The sequence below is a fragment of the Solanum lycopersicum genome, chromosome 2 (genome assembly GCF_036512215.1).
Source record: "Solanum lycopersicum chromosome 2, SLM_r2.1".
NCBI classification, from domain to species: Eukaryota; Viridiplantae; Streptophyta; class Magnoliopsida; order Solanales; family Solanaceae; genus Solanum; species Solanum lycopersicum.
Genome location: NC_090801.1, coordinates 62,931,546 through 62,951,301, shown reverse-complemented (window position 1 = coordinate 62,951,301; position 19,756 = coordinate 62,931,546). Strand labels below are relative to the sequence as shown.

Sequence of the window (19,756 nt, the reverse complement as noted above, 5' to 3'; positions counted from 1 at the left end):
GAGATGGAAAAGAATTAACTGTTAGATCATCTTACAACGTAACCACATGCGCACATAGTGTATAGATGTACTTTAGAAGAACATCATTCATATCTTTCAGATAATCGACATATTCTTCAAAAGCTTACAAAAAGCACACCTATAAGATCTATATATAAATCTAAAAGAAAACACCATATGCTAATGCAACAGTGGAAACAACACGATTTACACTTATTTTAAATTTGTTAGTTGCAATACCAGTTCTAAACAAGAAGCACAAGAATTTAACTTCTATACGTACTTTAACGTTGTAAAATATTTTTTTTTTACACACTATCAGATCACCAAAAAAAAAATTCTTTTATCAACGGTCATTGCACTTGCTGAGGAGTTGTCTAGCTCGGACAGTAACTTGTAACCGTGCAAGGGCGTGCATGCAATGCAGAGCTATCCTTGCTTGTCTTCTCACACATGCCCCTCTCACCACTGCTTGAAGCCTCACAAGGCTCTTGAGTGCCTTAAACGCCCGTCTCGCCTAAAATATTGAATCAAACAACACATGTATTAATAAATGCGAAATTTCCCATTGAGAAATGTTCAATGTCTATTCCCACAGATATTTTTCACGTGTAAATCGATATGGAAGAAAAATAGTACTGTAGTTATTGTTTCACGTGGAAAAGTAAGTGACAATATGTTTTGCATTTTCTCAGTGAGTTATGTGAAATTAAAGAAGAATATGGTAATTGAGTAAAACTTACAAGATGACCCCTAAAATGAGATTGGATAGTAATAGCAGCCATATCCTCTTTAGACACAAAATAGGTGTGCACATTATTTTTGTTTGTAGATGAGCGTCCATTGGCGCTGCTGTTCCTATTGGTAATTGTGTTGTTATGAAGAAGAATGATATTTTTATGTGATCTGAATAGTTTCTTTCTGATATTACCAAACCAATTCTTCTTGGACATCCTCATCTTTGATATTCTTTTTTTCAAACTCAGTTCTAGCAGAGATACTGAATTGGACACAGATTTTATGTAACATTGTGGAAATAAGGAAGCGTGGGCAACATGTTTGTTAGTAAAGTAAGAGAATGGAACAATGGGTCTACTAGAACGTGGCAAGATGAAATTGATTTTGTGTAACTTTTAAGTATTTCAAAGGACCATTCCAACACCAGGGCAGGGGGCCACTAATGCTTCAACATATACCAACTACTCCTAATATTTCTACAAAAGTCAAAAGACGATAAAAACATAAAACTAAAAAAGGGGATTGATTTAGTTTTTATATACGTAACGTCAATATAACTTAACATGTTAATATGTTATAATAGACCAATATAATTACCATTTTTAGCAAGTTATCAATTAATATGTATCTTAAATGTTTAACATCTAATTAGGAAAAATTACGCGGAAAAGCAAACATATACTAGCTAATTAGCTAATATAGTTATAGCTTGAATCAATTCGGCTCACAACATCATTTTAGCTTTAATTACGTCATTTGCCCTCTTTTATACATATACAGATACAAAATATACATATCTCCACTCTCTCACATTTCTTTCCTTCCTCCCACAATCTCTCTCGTCAGATATTACAAACACATATGTATATGAGTTATATATATATATACAATTATCTGACAGTTATGTTCGCCGCTCTTTACTCTATGCACTCTCTCGTTCGCCTCTCTCCTCCCTCTTTCGATCTCGATTGCCAGATGTACAAATACATATGTGTATATATATATATATATATATATATATATTTGACAATTATACACATACAATTCGCCTAGCTAAGTATCGTATAGCAAATTATAGCTATAAAACATAATTAAACTATTTTTGAATGGCTATATGCAAAAGTTATCCTAATTATTGATTGTGTAAATGTTTTTCACACTAGAAAATTCAAATTTGCAAATGCCTAACCATTCTTTTTAATCATTTCCATCTGGTTGTTATTCGTTAAGATTCCTTAATTTAAGAATGAGATTATTTAATTTTCCTTGTGTGTTGATCAATTAGACCACCTAATCTATATGTACCTACCGTCTACTTATTTATCTTTGTTTTCAATCCAAAGCAACGAAGTAAAATAAAGCTGGCTTGTTAGTTTTTCTTGTTATAAATTAATCCGAAGAACATAAAACAAAAACAAAAAAAAGTAGTACAAGTCTGCAATTTTCGTTTGACAGTATTAAAAAAAATAGACAAGTATTTTAAACCCTCAAATTTATAGAGCCTCGTTTTTAATAATAATAATAGGTTATAAGTTATTATTTTTTAACGAATATTAAATATTATTTGTAGAAAAAGTAAACTTTTCATAAAAATGAAGGAATTATAGAAGAAATTTGACATATTTAGAGTTCTGAGAAATAATTTAAAATAAATCGATTAAAAACTAGAAGAAATCAATTATATAAACGTTATTGATGATTCAAATTTAAGACCCCGTTTAATTTTTATTTTAGCCCACTAACATGCTTGAGCCGCTCCTGAAAAAAATCACGGATAGTTAACAGCTTTGTTCTTTACTTTATAATTTCTTTATGAAAGCAAACATTGCAACCATTTTGGTAGAGGGAAGAAGTTATGAGCAGATGAGAGGCCTTTCAGGCAAATATTATTTATTATAGCAGAATTAGGAGAACAATATTTACACATATTTCTTGCAATACAGATTCTCCCACATCGAATATCATCATCACCTGCTATAAATTACTGTACAAGAGATTTTGCAAGTTGCTCCTTCTAATTTTTGATGTGAAGAAAGGGAATTGATTTCGCCATGTTGACTACTGGTGTGTACTTATTTAAAAATCTACCCTTTTTATATGTGAGTAAATAAAAGGCCTTCAAGACTCAATCGGAAGTCCACTCTCTGTCCACGCAGCATATCCACCAGCAATGTCAGTCACCCCAGTAAATCCCTGCACAATATATAGCAGGCAGTTAATGAGATGTGTCGATTTATTACATCACAATTCAATCTTTTACACGTTCTAAGACTCTTAATTTTTGGCCGAAATTACTTTGGGATTTATTTATATTATACTTTCATTTTCAAGAATTTTCTATTCTAAAGCTGTATTATGCAAGGGACTTACAGCAGCAAGAAGTTCAGTTGCAGCCATAAATGATCTCTTACCCAACTGGCATCCCTGTAATGCCAAGTCAACAAAAAGGCAGAAAGGAAATTGATAATTCCTTACCTCATGAAATTGAAGCTTGAAATAAAAATCATATACTACTAGTTTTGCTGACTTACAACTATAATCTCATCATCCTTCCCGAATTGTTCCAACACTTCCTCCAAGAAATTGGGGTTCTTTATCATCCCTGCACCACATATACAGAGCAAAAACGCTTGAAACTGTTACTGCTGGGATTATGCATCTAGGGTAGAAAAAGTACAGAAAAACTATGAAAAACACAATCAGAAAGTTGAACTTGAATTGGTGGGGTGCGCCAGGCCCGTGCAGCAGTGCAACGCATGGGCGACGCGCAAGAGCCCAGGCAGCAAGCTACCTTAATGGACCCTTCCCCGTAAAAAATTAAGTTAATATCGTGTGAGCCAATGGCCCACATATCAGATATTAAACTGATAAGAACAGATACTACACTTGATCTTAGCCAAAAGGCCGAGAAAGGTATGCCTATTACTGAGTAAGTGTTTGGCTTTTATTACACAACACTTGCGTACGAGTCCTGCTTTGGGTTCCGATGTGGGAAACTAATATACCACTCAAAGAAGAACAGAAACTTGATGCAGTAGCATAAAACATCACCGTGAAAAACAATAAAACTTCAGAGTACTACTTCAGAGAGTACTCTTTGTTCATAATTGAACACATTTCATGCAAATTCTGGTCTAGAAAATATAGTATCTAAAGTTGAAGTTAAAAAAGGGTTATTTGAAAGTTAAAATTGTGTTCAAACATGCAATTCACTCGAAAAAAAAATAATCATTTTCGTAAGAAGGAAAAAAGATACTTGAAAAACTTATCTTCAAAGACTAACCAAAAATCACTCTTATGTACACCACCAAACAATACAGTGTTCTTTAAGTTGGTCTAAAACTCTAGTTCTGTATGATTTATGTTTGCTAAGTTGCCAAAATATTTTCAAAGAAATAAAAATGGTACCAGAGAATTGTAACAGAGTCATGTGTATAAAATTAAATAACCCTCCGTTTATGAGCAAGTAAGAAAATTGAAAGAGAAGTAAGATGAACAAAATACATTTTACATGTAAACATTCGACACCCAGAAAGTAGAAACCAGGCATAATAATTGCCACCATTTCAATTTTTGAGAACTCGATGACACTTAAAAAAAAATCTATCATGCATCATAAGGAGGACACTGGTAAAAAAAATATTTGAAAAACTTAAATATTGTTAACATCGAGTACTCAGAAAAAGGGAGTAGTATTAAATTACTAATAATCAAACCTGAGCCAATTCTAAGCATGTAAGGAATGTTTATGGCTCCAGCAGCATGCCCATCATTGTACTCCTCAGTAGTTCTGCGCAAAAAAAAATGTTTAAAATATTGAATCTTCCATACAAACGATTGATAAAAAATTAAATTGTTCTGATCATATATTGCAAGAAATAGTATAAATATTTAAAGGGCATATTTTTTGTTTACATAAATTGCATTACCTGACATCTAAATAACGATGGCCAGCTTGAAGCAATTCAAGTGCAACTCGAACAGGAACAGAAGTAGGAACCGTGGAGTTGTGCACTTTCTCTCCAACTGTTGCCATCCAGCTACAAAAATTGTTTGTTCAAACACCCATTTTAAAGCCAAAAACAGAGAAATAACACAAAAACAGGGGATATACTCAAAAACCCACCTAAAACTTGGATTTCTATTGCTAGTACCAATGTCACGTCTTATTTTAGGCTGAAATTGAGACCTCGCCATTGGAATCAACGAAACCGATCTATTGATCCTGCTGCTAGTAGCATTCAAATCACAAAACAGAGTTAAAAGAAACACCCATTGGAAGAAGAAGAAAAAATGAACTCAATCGAAAATTTTCAATGCATATAAATATACCTTTGTGCCAAATTCTTGGTACCATGGAACTCAACAAGTGAAAATGAGGTTGAATGAAGGGAAATAGTTCTCATGATTGTTTGTTCCTGTGGAAGTTGTTCAATTATTTTGTTTGATGGTGAGAAATGAAAGGGAGATTGATATTTATGGGTGAAGACAGGAGGGTTTTTTTCAAGTGTATGGATAGATAGACACGTAAAGAAGAATTATGTATGTGAATCCCAATTTTGCACAACTTGTAATAATTCAGATAATGATGTGAGAGTGACTTGGATTATTCTATGGTTGGATAAGTTCCAAATGGACCTACTTTTTTTTTTTTTTAATTTATCTCTAGTCTAACCTCCTTTTATCCACAAGCACACTTTTCAATGTCCTTAATATTATTATTCACCTCTCGATCAGTTACATATTGTCATATTCATAATCAGTAATAAAATGTCTTGTTAAAGATTCTTCTAACAATTTATCGGTCCGAATAAATTCGATAGCTTTTTTTACTGTATTAAAAAATTTAATTTTTTAATTTTCAAAAGCAAATAGTAAATATCGAATCAAATAAGTTGGGTTTGATTTTTTCTCGCTTCGATATGATTTAATTCGTTGATTTTAAAATATTTTTGTAAGTGCAAATGAAAAATAAAATGAGCACCACATTATCAAAGTATAAGGACCAATTTTTTTTAATTTTAGACCAAACTATTTATTGACCAAACATACATCAATAACATACAACGTTTTTGTATTAGATGAAATTTTGATTTTTTTTAAAAAAAAATTCTGATTTAATTTGTGGCAACTAAAGAGTAAAGAGAGTAACAAAATGGATTAAAAGGTGAATTTAGATTTAAAATATTTTCTAAATAATAAAAATTGATTTTTAGATACATGGAAGAGCACCATTATACTAAATCAAAAAACTGAAATTCCAAAAAGAAAAAAAGAAAAGACTGAAACTGAACCAAAAACCCGTTAAGTGGCTTAGGAATTTCGTTATAAGGATATTGAAGATTATAAATGCAGTTATCTAGACTTGATCAATTTGTATTTAGGGATGCCTAATTTATTTAATAGTTTTTAATAGGAGAGGTCAGATACGATATTTTCTCTTATTGGATAATAATATATACAGGTACCAATTATGGTATTTACTAACCAAATTACTAAGATTTATTTATATACAGGTGCCAATTATGGTAGTATTTACTACCCCCAATTACTATGATTTATATACAGGTGCCAACTATGGTAATTTACTACCCCAATTACTAAAAAATGTTAGAACATGACGTATCTAACACTTAATTTAGATTCTCAATTTTCTACTTCTCACAAACTAGCCCATAATACATTCAGGAATTTGGTCAAACACGTAATTACAAATTCTGTGCATTACTTCATTCAATTTATAAAAGAGAAAATAGTCAAAAGTCCTCCAATTTATACTCGATTTCCTAGCTATATATTTATACTTTACGAGGATTTAATTATACTCCTAAACTATTTTAAAATGGAGTTATTTGCTCCTAAAAGCTAATGTGGCAAAGGTGTAGTTCGCTCTCTTTGGGATAGTGAGAGTGAGAGATAAAAAGATAATTAAAATATTAACTTTATTTCATATTAATATTCTATTTTTTAATTAAAAATATGTTTCTTTTTATTTATTTTTTACCTTCTTTATCTCTTCCCTTCAATCTTCATCATCAGATTAGACAACGGCGGTGGCTCAACTCGGCTACCAGGTTACCGCTCTCATTAGGTTTTCGTCATTAAGTCAATCTCATCACCAAATCACATACTTTTCTATCTCTACTTTTCATCACTTTAAAAATTTGTTGGTAGCTCAAAATCAAAATCAAGAGAATTTAACTTTAGACTAGTATTAATGGAGGAGTTCACTATGTAATAGATTCAATTAATGGAGAAGAATTCATCATTAGCCATTTATTACAATTGTTGTACATATATAAATCAAATTTCTCATATAAACATTGATAAAATCTAAATCAATACTGGTCCCTCCAAGTTTGGTACCTTTATCCCGGCAAGCAAGTATCATTTACTGGTGATTCTTTGAAGAATCAATCTTTGAGAAACATGATAGTATCAAAAGAAGAAGCAATATTTAGTGATAGACTTTTTCATTTGTCTATACTTTTAGTAAACGAAATTTGTTAGTGTCTAGAATTTTGGTGAAGGTTGAAGTTTTGATAGTCATGGTGTCCTCTCATCAATTTGCAGAAGCTTCAAAGAAAAATAAATGGAGGAAGGAAAAAGAAATGGAGGAAGGGAAAAGAAAGAAAAAGGGAGGAGATGAAAATATAAAAGAATAATTACTTTTTTATATGAAAAAAAGGGTAATCTTACGTAGAAGCGCGTGGTGAGTACCACCTAATAAAAATCTGGGCGTGAGTTTGTAGGGATATTTCACATTAAAAAAGTTCAGGAGGGTAATAGGACCCCGTGAAGAATAAGTGTGTAGTTGAGAATTCGATAATAGCTGGGAGGGGCTTTTGACTATTTTCTCATTAATAAATAATGGGGAACTTTTACATATAACCACATAAAAATATTCTAATTACTCTCCATATATATAGTTTGATAATTATAATTCTAGTTTGATAATTACAAATCGTAACTACATGTTATAGGGAGGAGAGAGGAGAGAGAGGGCAAAAGGGGGGAGAGGTGAATGAATATGTATATTGGTTAGATAATTGTATATTATAGTATGTATCTCTATATATGGCAAGAAAGATTGAGAGAGAGAGGAGAGAGGCGAGCGGGATTGGAAGAGGGAGGAGAGAGGCGGAGCGGGAGAGGGCAGAGAGTGGGAGAGAGGTGAATGTATATGTATATATTGATTAGATAATTATAGTATACATATGCATTTGTATAAAAAGCAAGCGAGACTGGGAGAGCGAGGGGAGAGGCGAGCGAAAAAAGGCCAGAGAGTGGGAGAGATGTGAATATATAAATTAAATAATTGTATATTATACATATGTATTTGTATATTCTGGCGAATTATACATATACAAATATAGTTGATTATACAAACTCGAAGTAGCCCACATGATTAATATAATAATGTTTGTCCTGAGTGGTAATTATAGCAAATTATAGCTATGAGTAATTAAATAGTATAATCTGATGAATAATTAAGTAGTATAAATTTACTTAACCGCGTAATTGAATACTTAGACTAAACTAAACAGGAAAGGCAAAGAAAAGGCCCAACAAAATATTATACCTCCACGGGGCCTGTGCGATAGTGCAACGCATAGGCGACGCGCAAGAGGCCAGGCAGTAAACCACCATAATGATCTCATCCTGTCAAAAAATCAAGTTAGTCTCGTGTTAATCAATGGTTCAAATATAAAACTGATAAGAATATAAACTACACTTTGATCTTTTAGTCAAAAGGCCGAGAAAGGTATGCTTACGAGAAAGACTAGAAAGTTATTTGGCTTCTGCTATATACCGACGAGCATAGTCAATATGAGATGCAGTTTTTTTGTAGCAAGAATTTGCTTCATAGCTGGCATGACAACCCTTACCAGTAGATTCTACGCAAAAAGGATTACAAAAGGAGGACATTGAGCATTGTCAGTATGACAAATTAATATTCATTCCTGTACAAAAGGGACATTATATTCATTCCTGTGCAAATGCTAATACTCCCTCCATACAAGTCTATCGGTAGAATTACCTTATAGATGGAGCTTTTCCAAAAACAAAGTGGGAAAAAGGTATTTGACTAGTAGAGTAACATGACTGTATTTTACAGTACTAAGAATTAAAATTACCCCAGTAATCACAGACAAAACGAAATTAAAGACCAAAAGAAATTGTAACTTAAATTGGTGGGGTGCGCCAGGCCCGTGCAGCAGTGCAACGCATGGGCGACGCGCAAGAGCCCAGGCAGCAAGCTACCTTAATAGACCCTTCCCCTTAAAAAATTGAGTTAATATCGTGTGAGCCAATGACCCACATATCAGATATTAAACTGATAAGAACAGATACTACACTTGATCTTAGCCAAAAGGCCGAGAAAGGTATGCTTCATTCAGTGTAAGTGTTTGGCTTTTATTACAGAATACTTGCGTACGAGTGCTGCTTTGGGTTCCGATGTGGGAAACAAACATAAGAAAATAGAAACTTGAACTAAAAAAGATGAGATGCACTCACTTGAAAACATTATAGTTTTGAAAATAAATGAAAACTTCAAAGAGTGCTCTTTATTGATATTTGCTCACATTTCATGCAAATTCTGGTCTAGCTTCTTCTGTTTCTTAAGTGAACTTTTAACAACTTCTTTTCTTTCTGGTTTTAGTCCATAAAAATGTTAGGATTGAAAATAAGTAGGTGCAATGAGAAATATATCAAAAAACACAAAGATTTAACGTGGTTCGATCAATCGACCTACGTCCACAAAGGAGATGAGCAATCCATTATAAATATGAAAGTACAAATACAGAGAGAAACAATCTCAACCAATTCACTACGAATACATGGGAGGTTCACACAAGTGATAACATATCAAGCTTGTGATCCACAAATTCTCCTCCTAACCAAAACTTTCAAAACCTTTAAGACTACATAGTGGATGTTAATTAATTTAAAAGGAACATGTCTCTATTTATAGAATTCTAAACATTTTCCTACCAGAAAAAGGATTAGTCAATCCAAAACTTTTTCCTAAAAGGAAAAATCTATTTATGATAAGAAATTGGGGCAAATAAAAGTCCAACAAAAAAGACTTAATAGGCACTTGGATTGAATGGAGTGAAATTAAAATTAAAAAAAAATACTGTAGTTCAAAAAAGATTTTTAGAAGTTGAAGTTGTGTTTGGACATATATTTCACTTGAAGAACGGAATAAGAGAATAGTTATAGAGTTTTATGTACATAATTAAACTCAAATCTTTTAAAAGAATTGTGGTAATCAATGAGTTTAAAAGGTCGCCTTCCTTCTTGATAATTAAGTAATTTTGGGGAAAATGTACATCACTTGGCAAGTCGGCATCCTAAAAACTATATAATTTATTGATTGAATACCACAAACTTTTTTTCACAAGAAAAATCAAGAGTAGGTGCAAACGACTCTTGTAACATGAAGGTGAACAACACTGTTTGTGAGCATGAAGTACTGTTTTATTATTCTTGTAATGTAAATATACCTGTAAATACAAATTTTATGTAAAATTTTAAATAATATTGATTTGAAGATATATTTTTAAAGTGAAATGTTGATTTACACTTGCAAATCTTCAACTTTCTCAAGTTCAGTCGAGGTTCCAATACATACATTTTCACAAATTTCATTGTTACTAATCATATCAAATTTTATGCAACCTGACCAGATGGATATAACATTTCTTAGATCAGAAATATATCAGACCTTGATTCAAAAATTAACGTGACTCAAAGTTAGCGAGGACCAATATTTTCACTGCTAATTTGTCCATAAATATTCATAAATACTTGAAGCAATTAATCTTAATTGAAAATATTTTGAATCTAAAGTAATATTGATTTCAAAACTCAAAAAATCTTTATATATTTACAATATTTTTGTTTCAGCTCAAGTTTTATTTAAATAACAAGCAATAACATATTCAATTTAATTTCACGAGTGAAACCTATACACAAAAAATAAAAAATATTATTTTCAATAGGTTGTTGTGTCAAGAAATTAAATTACATTTAGACAATAATAACTAAGTATTTCACTTGCTTTCTTGTTGAACTCCAAGCCCAAAAATGTTCAAAGGCTTACTAAACAGTTTAGCAAAGGATGTTTTGTGTAAAATAAGCCAGAGCCCAAAATTTGTTCCGGTCCAAATCCCCGTATTCAGTAACGAGCAACATTTTCTGCACTTCAACCAACGACCAACAACCACCGCAGAGCTAGTCAAACCACCACTACTCACGGCCGGTGGTATCCAATTCTGAGCTGATGGCCAGTATCATCGGCGTATCATCTTCTCCTTTTCCAACCCAGACCTCTCATCTTCTTCCATCTCGCTCTAATTCCATATCTTCTCTCGTTCAACTCAAGGTACAGTTACTCTTCATCTCTTCAAGATTCACTTTTTTTTTCTTCTTCTCTAATGTTGACATTTTTATTGCTTGATTCTTAAAGAGAGATTCGGTTCGGCGACTGTTGTTGCTTCGAGTGAACTGCTCATCAAGGCAGGTCGGAGATGCAGAGACAGAATCAGAATCTAAGGTGGTATTGCCAGATACTCCTGCTGATACAGGCATTTCAGCATACAATTGGTGTGCAGCTCTTGGTGGGATTGGGTTTCTTGAGACTTCTTACTTGACGTTCCTCAAGTTAACTAACTCTGCAGCATTTTGTCCTGTTGGTGATGGTGCCAGCTGTGGCGACATCCTCAACAGCAGCTACTCAGCTGTATTTGGTAATATCCCGTGCTATTTTTAGGAAATCTGGACTTTAAAAGAACTTTCTGCTTTAGGACTATCTTTGTAACCTTCTATAAGTATATATCTAAAATTTTTGTTTAAAAGAATAATATGAAGATATTAACACATCTGTACAAGTAAAATTGGTGGGAACCTGAAGAAGTGATTGGATACAATTTCTATTTTAGGGTTTTGGCAAAGTCTAACCAATTCACGTCTCTCTTTTATGACTAGCCTCTTGTTTGATTCTCTTTATGAATTATGTACGTACCAGACATAATAATCTTTATCCCTATTACCTCAATTTAGTGTCTTATTTTGACTAAGAAGTTGAAGAAGCCCTTTTTAAGATTTTAGTAAAGAACACATAATTCTACCTTCTTGAGGTAGGAGAAAGATCTGATGTACATGGTACGCCACCCTCCCCAGACCGCACTTGGGATTACATTAGGTAATGTTGTTGTATAGAAGACCATGTAATGCAATAGGATTGCTTTATTTGTTTGTAAGAAAATATTGTTTGGAAGAATAAATAGAGGAATACATCTATTTATGTAGTATAATATCTCTGAAAACATATCCTTTGTAATGAAACATACAAAGATGACAATGGTAAAGCTTCTAATTTTAAATGGTGATAGTAAATTTGTTGTATTGCAAGTAATTGTAGTAAATTAATTAGTTCTATATGGGTTGTCAAGCTAGCGTAACCTTCCTCCTTTATCCGGGCCTGCAATTAGCTATAGAGCAAGCTCGCACAATCAGAGTTTCCCCGGGGATAACCCCATCCCAGTACTACTCCAGCCAAAGCATGTTAACTTTGCAGTTCATATAGCTGACCCAACTAACTAGGAAAACATAGATGTTGTTATTGTTGTACATGGAGAGAGTAAGTTATGCTTGTTTAAAACATTAATTTAGGACATAATATGAAGTTGGTTTCAAGAAACCTTACTAAACACAAGATGTTATTAGCTGAAGAAATCTATTGTTAATTAGACCAGCATATGTTTGATAATAGCCTTTTTTTAAGTTACATGATCTTCGGTTGTCTTCAAATGAGACTCTGTAAGGTAGATAGTTTGAATTATCAATGAATGGGATGCCTAGAAATGCAATCGGACTGAGAAACCTGTGCTGTACCCAATTCGCCTCCATAAGGTCACCGTCATTTCCACCCACTCCAATTCCAGTACTCATTGATGAATCAAAGGACTTTTCCCTATCTCAGTGTTACAATAAGCCGGCACACATTGATTGCAGTGAGGTTACAAAACTCCAGTGTGGAGCCAGAATTAGAAAAACCAATATCAATTGGTCCAACATACTTGACAAGAAGATGTTGACAGTAAACATTGCTGTAAGTTGCACCCATTTTATCTCATAGTGGTGAGGCCTCAACATAAACCAATTCCTGGAAGTAGCAACACCTAATCCTCGTACTGATTGGGCTCTAATTGCTCGTAAATCTCTCATATACTTTATGTGCATAGTGTGCATAACACACAGGTGAATTGTTCGACCTTTATCGTGTCAAAAAAAAAAACACTGGGGTGATTTGTTCTTCTAACAAAATGTTATAACTCCTTTTGATGGTAATCATACATATCACAGAGGAGGTAGCACATTATAATATATAGTAGTGTATTTTGTTGTCAGACTTAATAACTAATGCAGTGCTAATTTTGTTACATTGTAAGCTGTATTGTTTGATCTGAAAGACACAGATTGGAAAATCATTAAATTGAAGGCAGTATGTCACTTAAATTGCAGGTAATATGTTTGGAAAAAGATTCAGTTTTCATCCTTTTTCATTTGCCAGGTGTTCCTCTTCCATTAATTGGTATGGTTGCTTATGGAGTAGTTGCAATACTTGGGATACAATTGGGCCAGAAAAGCAGGCCTCTTGGAACTGGTGAAGCTAATGGGCGTTTGGTTTTACTTGGAACAACTACTTCCATGGCAGCTGCCAGTGCATACTTCTTGTACATCCTAAGCACAAAGTTCACTGGGGAATTTTGTCCGTACTGTTTAGCTTCTGTCTTATTGTCATTTAGTTTGTTCATCAGCAGTATGAAGGTTATCTCTACTACAGACTTGTTTGTTTAGCTTCTATTGCTATATGCAATGGTAGTGACAAAGATATTTCTTTTATATACAGGGTTTGGGCTTTCAAGAGGTGCAAAAAGATGTGGGTATACAGTTACTTATAGTTCTCTTGGTGGTTTCTACCCTAAACAATTCATACAGTGACTCTCAGCCTACAAACACAGGGTAAACAATCCGTACACATTTACACATTGTAGGATGATATTAGGCAAAGTGTCTTTGGATTGAAAGGACAATAGGCAAGAGTTTCTTTTTTTGCATTAAGTAGTGAATGTTTGATTGGCATTGATTAAAGAGATAATCACATTAACTTGTATAAAAACTTTCCATGAATTATTTAAGCTAGAATCTTAAAGCAAGTAAGAGAAGCTTGTTTCAGTTTCTAGATTTAGCAGCAACAAGATATCTTGGTCATTTTAAGATAGAAAAGCTCTTGATGTGCAGTCATTTAGTCACAGGTAAAACTCTAGATCATCTGAAATGTATAGTTGGTGAAAAGATCATGCACGTTATTCAAGAGAACAATTACTCAAAATCCTTTTCCCATCTTTTGCAGTTCTGCTCTGGCTGAGATGGAATACTTTACAGCAGAGATCACATCAGAGTCTACACCTTTTGCTATATCCCTAGCGAAACACCTGCATTCAATTGGGGCAAAAATGTATGGGGCTTTCTGGTGTTCTCACTGCCAGGAACAAAAGCAGGTTCTCTTTCTTTTGCAAATGTGCTTTCTTAGTACTGCATTTTGATGGGTTTCTCAAAAAAAAAAAAAAAACTGCATATGAAAATGATGTTTTTTCTAAAATTATTTCCTTTTTGGTTGCCTCAATGGCATAGTGACATCATTTCATTAGGCAAAAAAAAAGATTCAGAGAAAGAAATACTTGCATACATAGAAAATGGGAAAGTAAAATCTTTCCCCATTATCAAATCTGACATGATGTAGGTAGGGTGAAGCGTGGATGTTGATTGGACTCCAGCCACGTTGTCTGATTGCTACATTCCTAAAGTAACATTCTATAAGGGAAAAGACAAAACATGATATGGGTAGGGAAGAATATGAATATGCATCAACTACTATTGGGTTGAATATTAACGTCTTCCGTAAAATAAGTAAGAGCATCATTAAAGGGAAAAAGAGAGACCCTTATATTTCCTTCTTTCGTATACTGGTGCTGGAATTTGGCTAAGAGCTTCTGTGGATTAATCTTTAAAGTTCAGAAGCAGATACTCAGAGTTCTGACCCCAACTGTTTGTCAATATTGCAACTAAACATTAAGAATATAAAAAATGGCCTTAAAGATCCCACTAGAAATTCTGATTTGCATTATGCACTTAGCAGTATAGGTAAGAGTTGGCTTGTATTCTGTACTAAATTGGTATATTCTTGTGTCACTGCAACAAGATGTTTGGACGAGAAGCAGCAAAGTTACTAGACTATGTAGAATGCTTTCCTTATGGACTTAAGAGGGGAATTTCTATGATCAATGCATGTCAAGAAGCAAAACTCGAAGGGTTCCCTACATGGGTTATCAATGGGGAGGTGAGCAAGAACCTTCTTCATGCTAGAAAAATATTTTGTAACCTATACAAAAGGCACCAGTCATTCACACGTTCGATAAGAAAATGAACATCTTGCTGTGAGGGACCTTATAACTATAATATTCTGGCAGGTTCTTAGCGGAGAGAAGAAGCTTTCAGAGCTGGCTGCACTGTCTGGTTTCGATATGAAAGAAGAACTTACTGAGGCTAAATGAGCTCTGTTGATCAACAGTCACATACTCTTAGGATATCTAAGTTTATGAATTCTTATAACTGCCCTCTGGTATTTACTTAGTTTCATAATGTAATTACCTTCTTATGTTAGTAAAACTGAATAGGTAGTATGATAAAGTGAAGGATCCGAGTGGATCATCTTCTGAGTAAATATATCAAGCAAATCCTATTACCCACAATGTTTTGTTCTAAAGTTGTACATGTCCAATTTCCCCCTGAAAGTCTATTTCTCTTATTTTTATCCTATGCCAAACTTTGGCGATAACTTTTTCCCTAATCTGAACCCATTGTGAGGACAATCTAATGGCAAGTGTAATCTGAAGATGAAAAAGTATCTCATGATTATTCTTTTTGTATGTAAGAGTGATTGTATCCCATAATGTGAATGATCAACTCTTGAAATGAATTTCCCTGGTTAATTTCCTATTTACAAATGTTTTCTAAAGTGAAGACGACACAGATTGAAGGAGTAGAGATGTATGTCGAATGTGATATGAGTAAGCAAATCGTACCCAACAACCTTATGGGATAGAGATGTTGTTTTTGGTAGCTATTAGGACCTTGGATGGCATTTGTAGTTTTTTAAAATATGGGTAGCTGGTGACCGTTTTTTGAAACCTTGGATGAAATTTACTCTAGGAGTCAATTTCAAAGAGTACATGGTGACTTCTGAAAATATTCAACACTTCTTCATCTTAGTGTACAATGTATATTATTAGCTAAAATCTATTTTATATTAAGGAGGAACTGACTTGGAATTTTTTCTCTAAACTTATCAATACTAATATTCATTATTTTGTGATCAAGAACATCAATTGAAATACTTAACTTCTTTTAAAAAATACAAATCATTTCTTATTTTGAAATTTTAATAATCGTGTCAAAGCAAAAATAGAGCGCTTAATTGAATGGTGAGTTTAATATTGTAGTTAAATATTTAATAAAAGTTTACTTTTGAACATGAAAACCCCAAATTCAATACTAGATTGATTTAGTTCAAAATTAACTTTGCTTTATTTAAAAAAGGGTCCATGTTTGACTCTATTCAAGATCCAAACTCTGAATTTTTTATATTTAGTGAAATTTAATTCTTGAAATAATTGAAACAGAATTGTGGAAAGTCATAATGTTTTGTTTTTTAAAAGAAAAAATAAATAAAAAGACCTTCCTCTGTTGTTTTGGGTATTGAGCGATCAGTTCCTGAATGATGGTGACTGTAAATCTGAAGTCGCTGCTGATATTCTCAGCCTTTCTTAGGGTGTTTTTGATAATCTATGGAGAATGGCAAGATACCCATATGGAGGTTCGATACACAGATGTGGACTATCTTGTTTTCTCAGATGCAGCTGCTTTAGTTGCTGCCGGAAAATCCCCTTATCAAAGATCTACATATCGTTACTCTCCCTTGATTGCTTTTCTTCTTGTGCCCAATTCTTTCGTTCATCCTTCTTGGGGAAAGTTTATCTTCTCCGCTTCAGGTGAGATTTTCCCTTTCTCTTCTCTTTTTCTTTTTTTCTTTCTTTGTCCCTTCAATTTTGTGGGTTCTTTTTATTCCCGTTGAATGATGAAGAAGTCTGAGCTTCACAATTTTCGTATGATTTGGGTTTATTATTTGTGAGAACAGACAGATACATGAAATCCTACTTTTGTATTAAGCTCTTGTTAGGTTCTAATTTCAAGACAACGCAAAGGTTCCATTTTTAATTGACTCATTTGGAATTCTTGTTTTTCCTCATACAAATGCTCCTTGTATATGGTTTCCAAGAGATTTTTGCATCTCTATCTGCTTAGGTTTCATTGGCAATCTTTGGGGTTGTTGTGGATGTATAACTAAAGACTGGATGAATTGTTGATTAGGGCATGAACTTGTAGATGATCAATCTAAGAGTAGACAAATAGCTTCTGAACTTGCACTCTTGTATGTGGGTTTATTGTCTCTTCTTATTGCAAAAAATGCATAATTGATATTCTTAGAAGACATCTTAATTATGTTTCCAAAACAGATATGCTTAATGAAACTTACATTGAGTTCGTGCGGCAGATCTTCTCGTGGGATTTCTTATCAACGCCATTCTAAAGCTAAGAGGGGTGCCTGAGAAATTATGCACCTATTCGGTGATGGTATGGCTTTTGAATCCATTTACCTTTACCATTGGAACTCGTGGGAATTGTGAGCCCATCATCTGTGCCATAATCCTTTGGATTATTCTATGTCTAATGAATGGTAAAACTTTCAGTACCTTCTAATTACATTTAATATAGTTATATTGAGAACTTACTCCTAAATTTTTCTTTTTCAATGTATAGTTTATTTCCCTACTGCTATTTTCTCTGTTATTATCTCTTTCAAAATGGTTCCTGTCTCCTTAATCTACCTTACAATATTATTGGGGGTAATGTAAATGACTGTAAAGAGGGGGGCAGATGGAAGGGGAAGTATTTAGGGGAATCATGATTTAAGTGATGAAACTGTAAAAAAGAAGGTATTCTCATTGAACACCGATCAAGATTGAGTCTTTCTCCCACTCCTCCACAGGGTTAGGTGTATAGGCCCAACACAAAATTATCGGACAGTGAATGAGGTTTTAGCAACCAATCAATGTAAGCTGAATATTCATCTTTTACTTGATTTCTCAATAAAGCATGAAACAAGATTTGCCCTGAATCTACCTCTGTTTCTTTTCATAGTTATTATGCAATTTGAAGTTATAGTGAACCTTTAGTTTAAAGGGAAAGTAGAAACCGAGAATGTTAACTCTGGAACTTTATAGGGTTAAACAATAAACTCTTTTTAATTGAGAATTTTTCCAAGAATCCTCCGATATTTTGGGTCAGATAACTGTATTTCCACTTGGGTTAATGGGAACTGTGGTTTCATTTTTTCTTTGGAAGTTATAAATCTTGACGCTCTATTGATTTTGGTGATGTTTCCCTGATCAGGTCGTTTAGTACAAGCTGCATTTTGGTATGGGCTTGTCGTCCACATGAGGATCTATCCAATAATTTATGCTCTTCCAATCATTTTAGTTCTTGATCCCTTGTTCTTCCAGTATGGTACAAAACCTGCTCTTGTGAATTGGAGTTCTAGAAAAAGTAAGTCACAGCAGACTTCCAGCTGTAAAAAGCTTATGGATCCTTGTTGTATGTGCAACTTTTTAACAAGCCTTTTTACCTGGAGGAGGATAATGTTTGGGCTTATTTCTGGAGCTTTGTTCTTTCTCCTTACTGGGATTTTCTTCTTTTTATATGGCTGCGATTTCTTGCATGAAGCACTGCTCTATCATCTCACACGTACAGACCCTAGGCACAATTTCTCAATTTATTTCTACCATATATATCTGCACTATGAACATGAGTTATCTATCTTGGAAAAGCTCGTCTCGTTTCTGCCTCAGATTATGGTGCAGCTAGTTCTTGTTTTCCGCTTTGCACAAGATTTTCCATTTTGCTTCTTTGTGCAGACTGTGGCATTTGTCGCATTTAACAAGGTTTGTTGGCAAGGCTTGATTATTTTTTATGTTGAGAATCAGTGAATATTAGCTTGATTTTCCTTTAGCAAGATAACGTTCTTTTCCTCTGACAGGTTATGACTGCTCAATACTTTGTTTGGTTCTTCTGTCTCTTGCCACTAATCCTGCCATGGACCAACATGAAGCTCGGAGGAAAAGGACTGGTCTGCATCTTGTTGTGGATGGCAGCTCAGGGTCACTGGTTATTGTGGGGTTATTTGCTTGAATTTAAAGGAAAGAATGTCTTTCTTCAACTCTGGGTGGCAGGTTTGCTGTTCTTGGCTGCAAATACTTTCGTTCTTATCAATATTATTCAGCAACACACATATAGTCCCGTCTTCCAACAGTCATCTCGTGCCTCTTCAAAGAAACAAGTCAAACAGAGATGAGGAATCAGATCATATACCTCCTAATTCACTGGGGGAGGAATTTTCGAGCTAGTAGTGTATTTAGCCATATTCGGTACTTGTAGAGCCTTTCATCATCAGGCAAAGCACTTGGCTTATTCATAGCTCCATGCTTAAAAATACCTTCACTAAAGATGTAGCAAGAGATCGTTATTTTGAAGTTTTGGTCGTTTTGCTTTTAGAGCATACGGAATGATAGCAATTTACAATTTGTTTGTTGCATTTGGTATAAGTTTAATTCAGTTAACCTCTCATTTTAGTTTCACACCTTTGCTAGAGTTTGTTAGCCAGCCAGCCTAGAGGAGTGATTTCACAACCTTTCCATCTGCAAAACTTGGTTAAATATCATTCATTTTAAAGCCAATATGATTGGGTATATAATAAAGATATCTGTTTTATTGTTCCTTCCATTTACCATTTATTCCGTTTTTCTTTCAATGTCCAGTTCCTCTTCTC

The 19,756-nt window shown here is 33.8% G+C and overlaps 4 protein-coding genes and 3 non-coding genes across 8 annotated transcripts; 2 read left to right on the top strand and 5 right to left on the bottom strand.

The window, feature by feature from the left end:
* Nucleotides 1-71: 71 nt before the first annotated feature.
* Nucleotides 72-1,062, bottom strand: LOC101265994 (protein IQ-DOMAIN 20). The gene is made up of 2 exons (XM_004233697.5): nucleotides 744-1,062; nucleotides 72-517 (listed from the first exon to the last, which is right to left on the bottom strand). The coding sequence occupies exons 1-2, from the start codon at nucleotides 957-959 to the stop codon at nucleotides 347-349; spliced, it is 387 nt and encodes a 128-aa protein (XP_004233745.1). The 5' UTR covers nucleotides 960-1,062; the 3' UTR covers nucleotides 72-346.
* Nucleotides 1,063-2,611: 1,549 nt separating this feature from the next.
* LOC101247880 (thiosulfate sulfurtransferase 16, chloroplastic) lies at nucleotides 2,612-9,129 on the bottom strand. Of its 2 annotated transcripts, XM_010318144.4 has the most exons (8): nucleotides 8,514-9,129; nucleotides 5,071-8,400; nucleotides 4,865-4,969; nucleotides 4,668-4,778; nucleotides 4,455-4,528; nucleotides 3,270-3,340; nucleotides 3,109-3,162; nucleotides 2,612-2,931 (listed from the first exon to the last, which is right to left on the bottom strand). In XM_010318144.4, the coding sequence occupies exons 2-8, from the start codon at nucleotides 5,142-5,144 to the stop codon at nucleotides 2,857-2,859; spliced, it is 564 nt and encodes a 187-aa protein (XP_010316446.1). In that variant the 5' UTR covers nucleotides 5,145-8,400; nucleotides 8,514-9,129; the 3' UTR covers nucleotides 2,612-2,856. The 2 variants fall into 2 exon arrangements, with proteins under 2 accessions (XP_010316446.1, XP_004232533.1); XM_004232485.4 differs by lacking the exon at nucleotides 8,514-9,129 and having other exon boundaries at nucleotides 4,865-4,966; nucleotides 5,071-5,294.
* Nucleotides 3,460-3,655, bottom strand: LOC112940999 (U2 spliceosomal RNA). The gene has a single exon (XR_003245827.1). It is a non-coding gene; the product is annotated as a U2 spliceosomal RNA (small nuclear RNA).
* On the bottom strand, nucleotides 8,316-8,507 carry LOC112941005 (U2 spliceosomal RNA). Its single transcript, XR_003245833.1, has one exon. It is a non-coding gene; the product is annotated as a U2 spliceosomal RNA (small nuclear RNA).
* On the bottom strand, nucleotides 8,934-9,129 carry LOC112941003 (U2 spliceosomal RNA). Its single transcript, XR_003245831.1, has one exon. It is a non-coding gene; the product is annotated as a U2 spliceosomal RNA (small nuclear RNA).
* Nucleotides 9,130-10,835: 1,706 nt separating this feature from the next.
* On the top strand, nucleotides 10,836-15,574 carry VKOR (vitamin K epoxide reductase). The gene is made up of 7 exons (NM_001311344.1): nucleotides 10,836-11,131; nucleotides 11,216-11,495; nucleotides 13,322-13,578; nucleotides 13,661-13,773; nucleotides 14,165-14,312; nucleotides 15,014-15,151; nucleotides 15,282-15,574. The coding sequence occupies exons 1-7, from the start codon at nucleotides 11,030-11,032 to the stop codon at nucleotides 15,363-15,365; spliced, it is 1,122 nt and encodes a 373-aa protein (NP_001298273.1). The 5' UTR covers nucleotides 10,836-11,029; the 3' UTR covers nucleotides 15,366-15,574.
* An 803-nt stretch (nucleotides 15,575-16,377) lies between these two features.
* LOC101248350 (GPI mannosyltransferase 1) lies at nucleotides 16,378-19,710 on the top strand. The gene is made up of 4 exons (XM_004232487.4): nucleotides 16,378-16,862; nucleotides 17,426-17,608; nucleotides 18,325-18,872; nucleotides 18,968-19,710. The coding sequence occupies exons 1-4, from the start codon at nucleotides 16,589-16,591 to the stop codon at nucleotides 19,280-19,282; spliced, it is 1,320 nt and encodes a 439-aa protein (XP_004232535.1). The 5' UTR covers nucleotides 16,378-16,588; the 3' UTR covers nucleotides 19,283-19,710.
* Nucleotides 19,711-19,756: the final 46 nt, after the last annotated feature.

What these genes read in the sequence shown, in the direction of transcription:
- LOC101265994 (XM_004233697.5), bottom strand. Translation starts at nt 959, where the DNA reads ATGAGGATGTCCAAGAAGAATTGGTTTGGTAATATCAGAAAGAAACTA. An exon ending in CTCATTTTAGGGGTCATCTT is followed by an intron (nt 518 to 743) that starts GTAAGTTTTACT and finishes TCAATATTTTAG; the next exon opens with GCGAGACGGGCGTTTAAGGC.
- LOC101247880 (XM_010318144.4), bottom strand. Translation starts at nt 5,144, where the DNA reads ATGAGAACTATTTCCCTTCATTCAACCTCATTTTCACTTGTTGAGTTC. An exon ending in ACCAAGAATTTGGCACAAAG is followed by an intron (nt 4,970 to 5,070) that starts GTATATTTATAT and finishes GAATGCTACTAG; the next exon opens with CAGCAGGATCAATAGATCGG. An exon ending in CATCGTTATTTAGATGTCAG is followed by an intron (nt 4,529 to 4,667) that starts GTAATGCAATTT and finishes TTTTTTGCGCAG; the next exon opens with AACTACTGAGGAGTACAATG.
- VKOR (NM_001311344.1), top strand. Translation starts at nt 11,030, where the DNA reads ATGGCCAGTATCATCGGCGTATCATCTTCTCCTTTTCCAACCCAGACC. An exon ending in TGTTCATCAGCAGTATGAAG is followed by an intron (nt 13,579 to 13,660) that starts GTTATCTCTACT and finishes TTTTATATACAG; the next exon opens with GGTTTGGGCTTTCAAGAGGT. An exon ending in TCTCAGCCTACAAACACAGG is followed by an intron (nt 13,774 to 14,164) that starts GTAAACAATCCG and finishes CATCTTTTGCAG; the next exon opens with TTCTGCTCTGGCTGAGATGG.
- LOC101248350 (XM_004232487.4), top strand. Translation starts at nt 16,589, where the DNA reads ATGATGGTGACTGTAAATCTGAAGTCGCTGCTGATATTCTCAGCCTTT. An exon ending in GTTTATCTTCTCCGCTTCAG is followed by an intron (nt 16,863 to 17,425) that starts GTGAGATTTTCC and finishes TTCGTGCGGCAG; the next exon opens with ATCTTCTCGTGGGATTTCTT. An exon ending in CATTTGTCGCATTTAACAAG is followed by an intron (nt 18,873 to 18,967) that starts GTTTGTTGGCAA and finishes TTCCTCTGACAG; the next exon opens with GTTATGACTGCTCAATACTT.